Consider the following 15,610-nt stretch of genomic DNA (forward strand, 5'->3'; position numbering starts at 1 on the left):
AAATCTGAAAGTGTCTATAAGGTATCTAGCTACCTTAAGGCATTTCAACATGATTTAAAAAAATTAACTACAAACAAATGATGTTGATACACATACAATGTTGAAAAAAATCATGTTTAACATACCTACTGATCATGCACTATCTTTGTTGCACTCTATGAATAATGTATTCATTGTAAAACGACAGATACAGGTAGCCATTGAGGAATAGAAGTAAACCATCCTTACATTCAAGATGATGCACTCTTTTTGTGTACCATAGTCAACATTTTTTGTGAACAGTGATACACCTCCCTTTTGGCCATTGTCTATTGACAACTGTCAAGTCTTCAGAGTCAGAGCTATCTCTGTCACTGTCACTGCCGGTATGCAGTGACAGTGACAATGCCCGTAGGCAGTAGCAGGGCAGTAGCTTTATTAACTTTGATAATTTTGACAATATTTTTGTTCCGTTTATACAACTGTATTGTTGTTCTAATCCATACAGCATGCTGAACTGTCCAGTATTCAGCTTGTCAACACAGCCTGAGTGAGTGTAGAGTGCATTTGTATCATTATGCATTGACAAATGACTTTCAGTCTGGACTCTAATTCAATTATCACCAATAGTGTTTACATATGTAGGCTTTGTTGACAAACTGAATATTGTATGTTTCACCATGCTGTATTTGACATGGACATATTGAAAAAATTATCAACAGTCCCAGTTTCTGCCCCGTTAGAAGGTATACAGTAGACAATCAACCTGCAAGGCAGTTATGTGTTGACAAATACAGGCAAACAGCTACCTTTTCTTGATTTTCATGAACAACAGATGACCTTGATAACATGCAACCAATGTTAACATTTTGCCCATACACCAGATACATGGAGAGATTTCAACATACAACCATTAGGGGTGGACCATTTGATATCCTGGGGGGGTCTGGAAGATTTTTAGGGGGCATTAATTTTTTTTCCACATGTTCCACTGGATGTATTTTTTTCCCTTGTGATACCTGGCAATTTTTTTTTTGCATTCTTCCTTCAAAGAATATTTTTTTGATGCAGTGATGTTGCGAAATCAATCTGTTTGTTATACATCAACAGACTTGTACATAAGGGACTGGTCAGTTTCTTTTGCCAGAGGGCTGACCCCCCCCACCTGTTCCAACTTTCCAAAACAGGGTGACCCCCCCTGCGCGCGACAAAGGTAAAACAGAAAGTAGAATATAAATTGAATAATCCAGTATACACACACACACACACACACACACACACACACACACACACACACACACACACACATATATATATATATATATATATATATATATATATATATATATATATATATATATATATATATATATATATATATATATATATATATATATATATATATATATAATATAATTTTTGGGGTATATTTTCAATATTCAGTCATTCTGTGTTTTAATGAAATTGTTGCCATGTCAGTTGTAAGATAGGAACTTAAATTTTAAGTTAAAAGTGTCAATTCGAAAGTGTTACAGACTAAATTTTCTTTGACTTACTGATATTGTTTTTGTAATTTCGGAATCTGTACAAAAGTCAGTGAACGAAAGGGCTGAACTTTTCAAGTCTGTGTAAGGGTTAATGATCATTATGAATTTTCACACATCTTAATACAAACTTCGTTGTTATGAACATTTAATGTATTGACGTCATTGACACCTAATTATCAAGGATAAAGGTAGACACTTTTATTAGTGACATCTAGTGACACCTAATTATCAAGGACAAAAATAGACACTTTTATTTGTGACATAGTGCCAAGGCAGTAAAGTAAATTCTTATAGTCAATATTTAAAATTCCAGATAGGACCCTGGGACGATTACGTAAGGGGAATGTTGTATAACGATGATGTCACTTATGCAGATTATGTATGATTTTATGTGATCAATAGCCAATCAAGAAATATTAGTTGATTAGTGATTGGAGGATTGACTCTTTTAATCTAATTAGAATGTTACGATTTCTTTTTAAAGAGGGATAATCACCCTCTATTTTCAGTGGGAGATAGCTGGGCATTCTGATGTGTAAACTTTACACTTCAGTAATAAACCACCATCGATTGATATCCAACCACTTTGTGAGTCTCTACTCTGTCAAAGATCTCGAAGTACCTCTCAGCAGTGAATACGCTCCCCAGACCGGCGAGCTACAACTATAACAAAAGTTTGAATACAGTTTTGAATGAGCTGTGAATGTACTCCGCTCTTTTTATGCATAACCAGATGTCCAGAACGGTTGTAAGAAAAATTTGATTGTGAAATATAAGTGTATGTTGCTTTCTTATTACTGAATCCTCATAGAGGAAACAGAAAAGTGTCAGGAACTTGTCATGCTTTTCATATGAACTGCAGATTTCATAATGATTAGTACACTTTGCAAAACAGACTTTCAATTTACAGACATGAAGATATTTCTGACATATATCTCTGATTTATTAACTTACTGCGCCCGAAGGGCGCGCCGAAAAATATTAAACATCCAGATATCTCTGATTTATATAAATATATCTGATATATGAAAGTCATGCAGCTGAAGGGCATATATATTGTTTGATATTTTAAAGAAATGCGCCCCAAGGGCGCGCCGAAAAATTTTAAACATACAGATATCTCAGATATAAGTATGTCTGATACATTAAAGTTTTGCACCAGGACGGGGCTCTGAAAAATATGTTTCATTATCATTAAAGTTAAATACGTGCCCGAAGGGTGCGCCAAAATGCAACTGAATGATGAAATTTGTGGCTGGCACAATGCATTTTATGCAAGTATGAGCCGTGTCGAAATTCAAAAACACACTGACCCCCCCTATTCGGCATTTCAAAAACATGGTACCCTCCTATCACCAAAGTCAAAAACAAGGTGACCCCCCATGAATCCTCCGCCCACCCCCAGGCCGAAGAAGACTTTATGAATTGCACCCATTACAACCTGATCCAAATCTTGACCTTGAAGCTGTGTGATATCATGTCTGATATAGCGTTCTACATTCGCACCATAAATCGGAAGAAAAAGTGTTGACATTGCGTGAAACGGTCACTACTCTGACAATTTGATGCCCTAGTCAAGAATGTAAGATGTATAATAATAAGGATGCACTAGCGATACGCTGCGCGGATGTCCTGGTGCATCCTTTGCGCTATTTTCATAAAGATACGCGCCCAAAGGGCGCGCCGAAAAATGAAACTGAATGATTAAAGTTACATCCCAAAAGGTTCTTGCTGATAATGTGACAGAGTTTTTTTTTTTTCTTCCACATTAGCTGGCCAGTTTTTTTTTCATTAAGTCATCTAAGGCAGAATTTTTTTCCCCTTGTATCTGCTGGGAATTTTTTTTTTCGAAAATCTTCCAGACCCCCACCCCCAGGATATCAAATGGTCCACCCCTTAACTCAGAACCCTACAGGGAAAAGTAAACATTGTTTTCTTCCAGTGCATCTGGTCCATCCACTTTTGGAACTTACAAAACCAATATGTCACAGGGGTTACTGAGGTCAAGACTCTGAGATTCGCTGGAAACAGCAAGTTAACAAGTTTTGTTCAAACTTTCTTCCCAACCGCAGTGACATCGGGTACGGACGGTTACGGTGTCTCCGCATAGAGAAAGAAAAGTGGGCTTGACCTATAAAGTTTACAAGCACAGCTTTTTCTTTTCTAGTCTCTCGCACATGCGGGTGTGGGGGTCGCAAGCGTAGCGCCGAAGGCTTGAGCTGGAAATGCCGCAGGCATGACCGCGAGAGCCGAAGGCACAAGACAGACCCTCGTGCCTTCGGCACTGGTGGCTATGCCTGCAGCATTCCCCACCCCCACATGCGCCAGAGACTATATAGTACAATAATAGAAAAGAAAGGCACAAGGGATTGTCGACAGTCCGGTGCAGCTGAGCACATTGTGTACCTAGACGAAGTAGGTGTGTTCAAAAACAAAGATCGACGCAAGTTTCATATTCAGGTAATATATTTTCAGGTATAAACACCATAGACAGGTGACTCAGCGGTGGGAGGCGCGGCCGCCAACACAAAGCCCAAGCCATGCAGAGCCGGAACTGCATGAACTATCACCAGTCCTATGAACTATCACTATATTTATGTAGTCTTGCACCGATTCGCCTGGCTTCTGGTCCCGCTTCAGGAAATGGAAAGCTCCAGCAAGTTCCATCCGCGCTGGATCGTAGTACTTTTCCAAGCACGCCACAATCTCTGCTAGCGATATGTCTGCTGGTTTTGCTGGCAGGAGTATATCCTCCAACTCGGAGAAAGCCGTTTGACCAATGAAATATAAAAGTGCATCTTTCTGGTTTTCCTCCTCCGTGATGCCGTTGACACGGTAAAACCTCTCCATCCTATTGTAGTAAGACTTGAAAGTACTTTTCGTCTTGTCGAAAGCTTCGGTCGTTGCACGTGTTATTGGGCGTTGGCCATTATCACTTGTTTACTTTATCACTTAAGACAAAGGAATGTACTTGAAAACTTGAACTTCGGGTGACACAGTCTTAAATCTTCAGATTCGCTGAGATTTTCCCCGACTGCACTGCGTAGAACAACTGTTCAAAGTTCTTTGAGTTACTTTGAAGTTACTTCTCGCTACTGGAGTGGATCGCTTCCACTGTTCCGATCCTCTGCCCCAAGTTCCGCTCGACGGCGTGGTGGCACTCTTCCTTGCTAACTGCTTGATAGTCCGAATTGAATCTGCCGCTTTTTCTCCATTCTCCGACCTCGTTTTTGTTCGAAACAACTTACACGTTGCGCGAACAATGCACTTTGCACTCTAAGGTCACTGATGTTTTATCCTCGTCGCCACTTGTAGTATATGTACTATGTACACAGGGGCTCATAAGTGGCTATATAAGTCAATATTACAGCGTTTTTCTTCCTTTTTCAATGTTAAAAATAAACTAGCTGAAGAGCACAACACTTGTGTAGCTGTCTTTTGTGTAGCTTGTATTGGCATGTATAGTGCGCCCTCAATAGGGAGTGTGATCATATGTAAATGTGACCTTTAGTTCCGTGACCTCTAGCCATGCCTACTTCCCTCTCCATATGGCCGGCCATGCGTACAGACGTCGCTGTGTTTACTGACGTCGGTGTGTTTACTGTATTAGTACAGTAAGCATAGCGAGGACAGGAAGTAGGCATGGCTAGAGGTCACGGAACTAAAGGTCGCATTTACATATGATCACACTCCCTATTGAGGGCGCACTATACATGCCAATACAAGCTACACAAAAGACAGCTGCACAAGTGTTGTGCTATTCAGCTAGTTTATTTTTAACATTGAAAAAGGAAGAAAAACGCTGTAATATTGACTTATATAGCCACTTACGAGCCCCTGTGCTATGTATTGTATAGAGAGACACAGAGGCCGTTGTTCACTAGTCTCAAGCATGAGGAGAGTCTACTTTATTCTGCACATGCGCACTACAATAATACGTCACTACATGAATACAATAGCATATACCGGTATTACAAAAACCGTAAACGAGCTCCAACCAAATGGTTCACGCAACGGCAAGCTGTGCATGTTTATACCCACAGATCGAACACTCGACGCCATTTTATCTTATCTGGTGTTTTTAGTCTGGGTACTTTTCAAGACTTACAGACTTTACAGAGACTACCCGTATTTGTTCAGAGAGAGAGAGAGAGAGAGAGAGAGAGAGAGAGAGAGAGAGAGATTGGCACGACCTATGAAAATACGAATAAGACTAACCTGATTTGGGATAAGAGATAATGAAAACATCATCTCCACGAACTTCGAATGAGTCCAGTGCAAGCAAGTTGCTTTTGGGGAAAAGAGCTGGGAGAAATGGAACTTCTTTGTAATAGTACAATGATTTGACACAACCATTACTCTTATCAGCAACAACAGACATACTCTTCGCTGTCCGTGGCGGGGTTGACCTTTTGATGACCGGCATATCCGTGGCGGGGTTGACCTTCGATGACCCGCATAAACACACCCTAGGGACTGGTCAGTTTCTTCGGCCTGGGGGGGGGGAGCGGTGGATTCATGGGGGGTCACCCTGTTTTTGACTTTGGTGATGGGGGGGTCACCATGTTTTTGAAATGTCCAATAGGGGGGCGGGGTCAGTGTGTTTTCGGCACGGCTCATACTTGTGTTAAATGCATTGTGCCAGCCACAAATTTCATCAATCAGTTCCATTTTTCGGCGCGCCCTTCGGGCGCGTAACTTTTATAATAATAAGACATTTTTCAGAGCCCCGTGCTAGTGCAAAACTTTAATATATCAGACATATATATATCTGAGATATCTGTATGTTTAACATTTTTCGGCGCGCCCTTCAGGCGCATTTCTTTAAAATATCACACAATATTTTTCAACATGCCCTTCAGCTGCATGACTTTCATATATCAGATATGTATATATATTAGAGATATCTGGATGTTTAATATTTTTCAGCGCGCCCTTCGGGAGCAGTAAATTAATTTATCAGAGATATATGTCAGAAATATCTTGATGTCTGTAAAGCAAAGAGTACTAATCATTATGAAATCTGCAGTTCATATGAAAAGCATGACAAGTTCCTGATACTTTTCTGTTTCCTCTATGAGAATTCAGTATTAGAAAGCAACATGCACTAATATTTCACAATCACATTTTTCTTACAACAGTTCTGGACATCTGGTTATGCATTTAAAAAGAGTGGACTACATTCACAGCTCATTCAAAATACTGTATTCAAACTTTAGAATTGACAATTTTAAGTTCCTATCTTACAACTGACATGACAACAATTTCATTAAAACACAGAATGACTGAATGTTTAAAATATACCCCAAAAATTATATATATATATATATATATATATATATATATATATATATATATATATATATATATATATATATATATATATATATATATATATTATTCAATTTATATTCCACCTTTTGTTTTACCTTTGTCGCGTGCAGAGGGGGTCACCCTGTTTTCGAAAGTTGGAATAGGGGGTCACCTTGTTTTCGAAAGTTGGAATAGTGGGGTCAGCCACTTTTTGACGTCGGAAAAATAATCCACCGCCCCCTCCCAAGGCCGACGAAACTGACCAGTCCCCTACCCCGCCACAGGTAGCTGCGTTTCCACAGCCAGGACTAAAGCAATTCGACTAAATGTGTGTTCGTTCGAAAGTGACGTGGTTGATGTAAAAGGGTAGGCCTAATTTGTCACATTTATGCTAGCGGGGTGAACTTGGCCAAATGTTGCACGATAATACAGTTTGTTACATCCATTGGTCGCATGATACTTAGCTCTATGAGTATGGCAACAATATATGGTGGTCAATGCAGAAATCTCTACCAAATTTCTCCAAGAGAGGACGCACTGCATATATATCACAGAATCACCGATCATGACTTCTAAGGAGCCAGGAAACTTACTGTTTAACAGTTTTGTTCTTTATCGCCCTTTTCGAACCCCTGTGGTCCGTCCGTTGTGTTTTTTCATTGACTTCTCAGAAATCACTGGTCATACGGCTTTTAAATTTGGTTTGGTTTCTTGGGGAAATCTGTATTAGATTTATTCAAGCTGTTAGGAAATCTGCAATATTGTATTTTTGGCAATTTTTGTCCTTTTGTAAAAAAATCTCTGAAACCACTTGCTTTTAAATTTCACTTTTCATATATCTAAAAAACAGCTGATACGATTGAATCAAAATTGTATTAGTTCATTCTATTTTTGAAGTTATACCTAAATCCCAATTACATGTCATTAATTCATATATTTGAAACACAAATTTAAAAATTACTGTTGTTATTGACCAATTAAAGCAAATTAACATTACAATTGTCCAGATTAATACTCTCTCCAAATGAAGACCCTCTTCCTAATTATTTGAAGCGAGAGTATACGTTGGGAGAGAGTAGTATTGAGTCAAATAGCGATAGTGTCCTTGTCATCGTAGTGTTTTCATGACATCGACATTAAAACAACAACACGATTGTTATGTTAGTTCGATTTTATTAGTCAGCAACAATAACATTGATTTTATTCTTTCATGTTAGCTTTCCATCTTTTCATCAGGAAACCCGTGGCTGGATTTTTTTAATTATGTCTGCTGGAAATCCTCCAATACGCTCGGGGCTGTATAGTCTCGACTCGGAGCAACCTGCACTAACGTAAACACTCCGCCTATATGTTCAGAAAGAACAAATCTATCTCAGTTTCTACCATCCTCCAATATGCTCGGGTCTCTATCTGTAGTCAATATTCATGAAAAGGTGCTCGGCTTACAGCAACCTGTAATATCTGACACGCTGTGTATATTACAAAATTATCTAAATGTCTCAGCACGGAGCCTGAGCAATCTGCACTAACGTTAAACCTCCCTTCTTGTTCTGAAACTACAAATCCCTCTCAATTCCTAGCATCCTGCAATATGCTCTGGGCTATCTATAGTCTACAGTTAAGAAAAGTCTCTCACTTTGCTGCAATCTGCAATATCCGACACGCTATTTATATTACAAAATTATTAAAATGTCTCAACTCAGAGCAACCTGCACTAACTTGAAAACTCCAGCCATGTTGAGAAATTCCAAAGCTATCTCAATTTCTAGCATACTCCATTATGCTCGGGACTCTATCTATAGTCAATATTCATGAAAAATCGCCCAGTTTACAGCAAACTGCAATATACAATACGCTTTGCAGGCTTTGTATACTACAATAGTATTATACTGTCTCAGATAGGAGCAAACTGCACTAGCGTAAAAACTCAGCCATGTTGAGAAATTACAAAACTATCTGCATTTCCTAGCATCCTCAAATTGCTCTGGACTCTATCTAAGGTCCACAAATACGAAAAGTTACTCGGTTTGCATCAATCTGCAATATCCGACACGCTATGTATGTTACAAAATTATTAATATGTCTCAGCTCAGAGCAACCTTCACTAACGTTAAAACTCCGCCCATGTTCAAATCTAGCCCTACGAGAGTCTCGTCTTCGGCACAGTCACAAGCACGCACACTCGAGACATAAACAATAGGGGGAAAGTTTAGCAAATAAATGTCAGTGTCTACTGTAATGCAAGGTAGCAGCTTGTGATGTTTTTAAAGCAACCTTAAATTAGAACCTTCTAAAGTTTGTAGCTTTATCGCCCTTTTTTGTAGGATCGACATTTGTCAAGCGAGACTAGTAGCCGTTTTTGGCTGTACTACTAAAATGGCGTAGGAATTGTGGGTCGCAGCATTTATTATTCTGATTCCACGCCTCTATCAAGCGTCAGAATATGATGCACCAGGCGATGATGTTTCTATTCCTGGTTCAGTTGAGGACAGTGACCTAGTCATTGTTTTCAACCAGGGTGAGGGCCGAACCGGAGAATTTGACTTTTTCGGAGCCAAGTCAAATGCCGAACATCAGGGGGAATTCGTGGCTGATGCGCTAGTTACAATTATATTTAGATGTCGTAAATCTATGGTTGATTCGTCAGCCTTCAGTAAGTCTCGACCACACCGTAAATGCTGTCGCATTTTTCTTCAAAAGTGTCTTCCGTAACATGATCCTTTTTCAGCAATCTTCATAACGCAGTCGCTATACATTCGCAGATGACATATGAATTGCACAGAAATTGACACCGCCCGCCCGTCGATTTTTCTGGGAATCTCAGAGCACATCAAATACCCAAAAGAATTCTTCAAATTCAAAACTCAGAATTCAAAATTCAATACTTGAAAACGAGGCTTTACAAGCGCCAGCTTGTTCGGATATTCATGATGGCTAGTTTTTGTGACTATTACGAGTCTAAAGATGGCTTTCTCATTCCATTTTGGGGTCTGGAGTATTTGTTTGTGATCTAGATGTTTAAGGTATTAATACGGCGACCACATAATTACAGCGGCATGGTTGGTTTTTTTTGATGAAATGATAACCAAAACTACAGGGGTTCTTTTGGTTGCTTATAATGGTAAAATACTTCTAATTCCTAAGTGCTAGGGATGTGACAAAATAGTGGGTATTTTCCGGCTCGACCATTTTGACCTAATATTGTATATGTAGACCCAATATCCATCAGGGAAATAAAGTTTCATAGAGCTTGTTAAATTTAAACAAATAATATTATAACAAGTAATTTACACGACCTGCATTCTTTTAATCTCTTCTAAATGGTGAGTGTTCGACAATTGAAGGTTAACCCGAATAATGAATGCAGTAAAACCCATAAGAACTAATAATGGGTAGAGTTCGAAGGTTAATTTAGCTGTTACAGCACATTCAATTTGCATATTTTTTCCTAAAACCAAACAATATGTAATAGTTCATCCCAATATCTTTTTGAAAAACCGAACACTAGAGAAACATTTATACGTACGTACGTACATACATACATACATACATACATACATACATACATACATACATACATACATACATACATACATACATACTAGTACATACATACATACATACATACATACATACATACATACATACATACAGTACATACATACATACATACAGACACACAGACAGACAGACAGACAGACAGACAGACAGACAGACAGACAGACAGACATACATACATACATACATACATACATACATACATACATACATACATACATACATACGTACGTACGTACATACATACATACAGACAGACAGACAGACATACAGACATACATACAGACAGACTGACTGACTGACTGACTGACTGACGACGGATGCCGGACGGATAACCTTCCCAATAGCTTCTATAGACTATAGTCTATATTAGTTAAAAATACGACAAAGTAAATTTAAAAGGAAAAAACACCAGTTTTTTAAAAGAAGAAAAATAAGAACAAAAGATTTCATTTTAAAAGACAGGAAAACTTATTGTCAAGTAATTTTCCCAATGTGAGAAACAAAACGAAAAAAAAATCAAAAATTTAAAATGAAAGTAAAGTTATGAAGTTAAAGTAAAATGAAAATAAATTAAATTCAAAGTAACATGAAAACAAAAGTACAGAAACTTTTGAGTTCACTAGTTGTGAATAGTTTGAAAACAAGTGAACTCAAAAAAAATTTTTAGGCGTTTGTCTGTAATTTCACATTCTAGATAAGTGATGAATTAGTGATAAATGTGCCGATGTTCTCGTCTAAAGTGACGACGATATTAGTATAAATACGCGAAACCTGCAGTGTTTGGGATTGCGGAGCGCTCACTCTATGGATTTGACGGACTCGGCACTTGAAGCCAGCATACACTCCCACTCCACCCAACCCCCATTTTAGGAAGTTGAGGCATGCTTTGACTCGCATCAAGTCAGAATGCAATGAAAAATTATTGCTTGCTGTCAGAGTGTTGGTAGGTTTTCAGAGAAAATTAAGAAAACAAACACAATGTTAACAATATTTTGTCTGTGTTTGTTTTTTCTCTGGCTGGCTAGAAAGTTTTTTTCAAAAATCCAAGGACGGCAAAGAAAAGAATTTTCTTTAAATGGCCTTATATAAAACTTTAAAATAGCCCCTACCCATACTCAGAAACTATAAGCTTAGATTGTCAAGAGTCAGAGAAATAACATCATCAGAAAATAATTTGGCTTTCAGGGTCCATGCCCTTGAATAAGAGTTCAAAACTTGCTTTAACGGTCATAGTATGTGTCAGAATTGTATCCAAATTATGGTTTCAGTTATAATGTCTGAAAAAAAATTTTGCAAGATGCCACAACTTCATTTAATTTACAGAGACTCTGAGATTCGCTGGAAACAGCAAGTTAACAAGTTTTGTTCAAACTTTCTTCCCACGCCGCAGTGACAGCGGGTACGTGCGGTTACGGTGTCTCCGCGCAGAGAAAGAACAGTAGGCTTGGCCTATAAAGTTTACAAGCGCAGCTTTTTCTTTTCTAGTCTCTCGCAAATGCGGGTGTGGGGGTCGCAAGCCTAGCGCCGAAGGCTTGAGCTGGAAATGCCGCAGGCATGACCGCGAGAGCCGAAGGCACAAGACAGACCCTCGTGCCTTCGGCACTGGTGGCTATGCCAGCAGCATTCCCCACCCCCGAATGCGCCAGAGGCTATATAGTACAATAATAGAAAAGAAAGGCACAAGGGATTGTCGACAGTCCGGTGCAGCTGAGCACATTGTGTGCCTAGACGAAGTAGGTGTGTTCGAAAACAAATATCGACGCAAGTTTCGTATTCAGGTATATACTTTCAGGTATAAACACCACTTAAGACAGGTGACCAGCGGTGGGAGGCGCAGCCGCCAACACAAAGCCCTAGCCACGCAGAGCCGGAACTGCATGAACTACTAGTACTGTATAACCAAAACCGTAAACGAGCTCCAAATGGTTCACGCAACACTAACCTGTGCATGTTTACCCACAGATCAAACACTCGACGCCATTTTATCTTATCTGGTGTTTTTTGTCTGGGTAATTTTCAAGACTTACAGACTTTACAGAGACTACCCGTATTTGTTCATAGAGAGAGAGAGAGAGAGAGAGAGAGAGAGAGAGAGAGAGAGAGAGAGAGAGAGAGAGAGAGAGAGAGAGAGAGAGATTGGCACGACCTATAAAACACGAATAAGACTAACCTGATTTTGGATAAGAGATAATGAAAACATCATCTTCACGAACTTCGAATGAGTCCAGTGCAAGCAAGTTGCTTTTGGGGAAAAGATCTGGGAGCAATGGAACTCCTTTGTAATAGTACAATGATTTGACACAACCATTACTGCTATCACCAACAACAGACATATTCTTCGCTGTCCGTGGCGGGGTAGACCTTTCGATTACCCGTATATCCGTGGCGGGGTTGACCTTTGATGACCCGCATAAACACACCCTAGGACTGGTTAGTTTCTTCGGGCGGGGGGGGGGGGGGGGCGGCGGCGGTGGATTAATGGGGCGTCTCCCTGTTTTTGACTTTGGTGAGGGGGGAGTCACCATGTTTTTGAAATGCCCAATAGGGGGGGGGGGGTCAGTGTGTTTTTGAATTTCGACACGGCTCATACTTGTGTTAAATGCATTGTGCCGGCCACAAATTTCATCATTCAGTTGCATTTTTCGGCGCGCCCTTTCGGCGCGTAACTTTTATAATAATAAGACATTTTTCAGAGCCCCGTTCCAGTGCAAAACTTTAATATATCAGACATATATGTATATCTGAGATATCTGTATGTTTAACATTTTTCGGCGCGCCCTTCAGGCGGATTTCTTTAAAATATCACACAATATTTTTCAACATGCCCGTCAGCTGCATGACTTTCATATATCAGATATATTAGAGATATCTGGATGTTTAATCTTTTTCAGCGCGCCCTTCGGGCGCAGTAAATTAATTTATCAGAGATATATGTCAGAAATATCTTGATGTCTGTAAATTGAAAGTCTGTTTTGCAAAGAGTACTAATCATTATGAAATCTGCAGTTCATATGAAAAGCATGACAAGTTCCTGATCCTTTTCTGTTTCCTCCATGAGAATTCTGTATTAGAAAGCAACTTGCACTAATATTTCACAATCGCATTTTTCTTACAACAGTTCTGGACATCTGGTTATGCATAAAAAGAGTGGACTACATTCACAGCTCATTCAAAATACTGTATTCAAACTTTAGAAATGACAATTTTAAGTTCCTACCTTACAACTGACATGACAACAATTTCATTAAAACACGGAATGATTGAATGTTTAAAATATACCCCAAAAATTATATATATATATATATATATATATATATATATATATATATATATATATATATATATATATATATATATATATATATATATTATTCAATTTATATTCCACCTTTTGTTGTACCTTTATCGCGTGCAAGGGGGTCACCCTGTTTTCGAAAGTTGGAATAGGGGTCATCCACTTTTTGACGTCGGCAAAAAATAATCCACCGCCCCCTCCCCCCCCCCAGGCCGAAGAAACTGACCAGTCCCCTACCCCTCCACAGGTAGCTGCGTTTCCACAGCTAGGACTAAAGCAATAAAACTAAATGTGTGTTCGTTCGAAGGTGGTTGATGTAAAAGGGTAGGCCTAATTTGTCACATTTATGCTAGCGGGGTGAACTTGGCCAAATGTTGCACGATAATACAGTTTGTTACGTCATTTGGTCGCATGATACTTAGCTCCATGAGTATGGCAACAATATATGGTGGTCAATGCAGAAATCTCTACCAAATTTCACCAAGAGAGGACGCACTGCATATATATTACAGAACCACCGATCATGACTTCTAAGAAGCCAGGAAACTTACTGTTTAACAGTTTTGTTCTTTATCGCCCTTTTCGAACCCCTGTGGTCCGTCCGTTGTGTTTTTTCATTGACTTCTCAGAAATCACTGGTCATACAGCTTTTGAATTTGGTTTGGTTTCTTGGGGAAATCTATACTAGATTTATTCAAGCTGTTAGGAAATCTGCAATAATATTCTATTTTTTGGCAATTTTTGTCCTTTTTTCAAAAAATCTCTGAAACTGCTGGCCAAATGATTTTAAATTTCACTTTTCATCTATCTAAAAAAACAACTCATGATAGAATTGAATCAAAATTGTATTAGTTCATTCTATTTTTGACGTTATACCTAAATCCCACTTACATGTCATTGATTGATTCATATATTTGAAACACAATTTAAAAATTACTGTTGTTTTTGACCGATTAAAATCAAATTAACATTACAATTGTCCAGATTAATACTCTCTCCAAATGTAGACCCTCTTCCTAATTATCTGAAGAGAGAGTATACGTTGGGAGAGAGTAGTATTGAGTCAAATAGCGATAGTGTCCTTGTAGTGTTTTCATGACATCGACATTGAAACAACAACACGATTGTTATGTTAGTACGATTTTATTAGTCAGCAACAATAACATTGATTTTATTCTTTTATGTTAGCTTTCCATTTTTTTTATCAGGATACCCGTGGCTGGATTTTTTAATTATGTCTGCTGGAAATCCTCCAATACGCTCGGGACTGTATAGTCTCAACTCGGAGCAACCTGCACTAACGTAAACACTCCGCCCATATGTTCAGAAAGAACAAATCTATCTCAGTTTCTACCATCCTCCAATATGCTCGGGTCTCTATCTGTAGTCAATATTCATGAAAAGGCGCTCGGTTTACAGCAATCTGTAATACCTGACACGCTGTGTATATTACAAAATTATTTAAATGTCTCAGCACGGAGCCTGAGCAATCTGCACTAACGTTAAACCTCCCTTCTTGTTCTGAAACTACAAATCCCTCTCAATTCCTAGCATCCTGCAATATGCTCTGGGCTATCTATAGTCTACAGTTAAGAAAAGTCTCTCACTTTGCTGCAATCTGCAATATCCGACACGCTATTTATATTACAAAATTATTAAAATGTCTCAACTCAGAGCAACCTGCACTAACTTGAAAACTCCAGCCATGTTGAGAAATTCCAAAGCTATCTCAATTTCTAGCATACTCCATTATGCTCGGGACTCTATCTATAGTCAATATTCATGAAAAATCGCTCAGTTTACAGCAAACTGCAATATCCAATACGCTTTGTATACTACAATAGTATTAAACTGTCTCAGATAGGAGCAAACTGCACTAGCATTTCCTAGCATCCTTTAATTGCTCTGGACTCTA

General features: G+C 38.8%; 1 protein-coding gene across 2 annotated transcripts in view; it reads right to left on the reverse strand.

The window, feature by feature from the left end:
- Positions 1 to 12,785, reverse strand: part of LOC139135159 (sulfotransferase 1B1-like) — a 39,403-nt gene extending 26,618 nt beyond the window's left edge. Inside the window, exon 1 of one of the 2 annotated variants that reach the window (XM_070702419.1) lies at positions 12,571 to 12,785. In XM_070702419.1, coding sequence (XP_070558520.1) covers positions 12,571 to 12,733 — 163 coding nt within the window. In that variant the 5' untranslated portion in view covers positions 12,734 to 12,785. Of the gene's footprint in view, positions 1 to 5,744; positions 5,956 to 12,570 lie in introns of those variants that run through there. The other variant, XM_070702418.1, reaches the window with a different exon arrangement.
- Positions 12,786 to 15,610: the final 2,825 nt, after the last annotated feature.

Source organism: Ptychodera flava, chromosome 6, assembly GCF_041260155.1.
Source record: "Ptychodera flava strain L36383 chromosome 6, AS_Pfla_20210202, whole genome shotgun sequence".
In the NCBI taxonomy this organism is placed as follows: domain Eukaryota; kingdom Metazoa; phylum Hemichordata; class Enteropneusta; family Ptychoderidae; genus Ptychodera; species Ptychodera flava.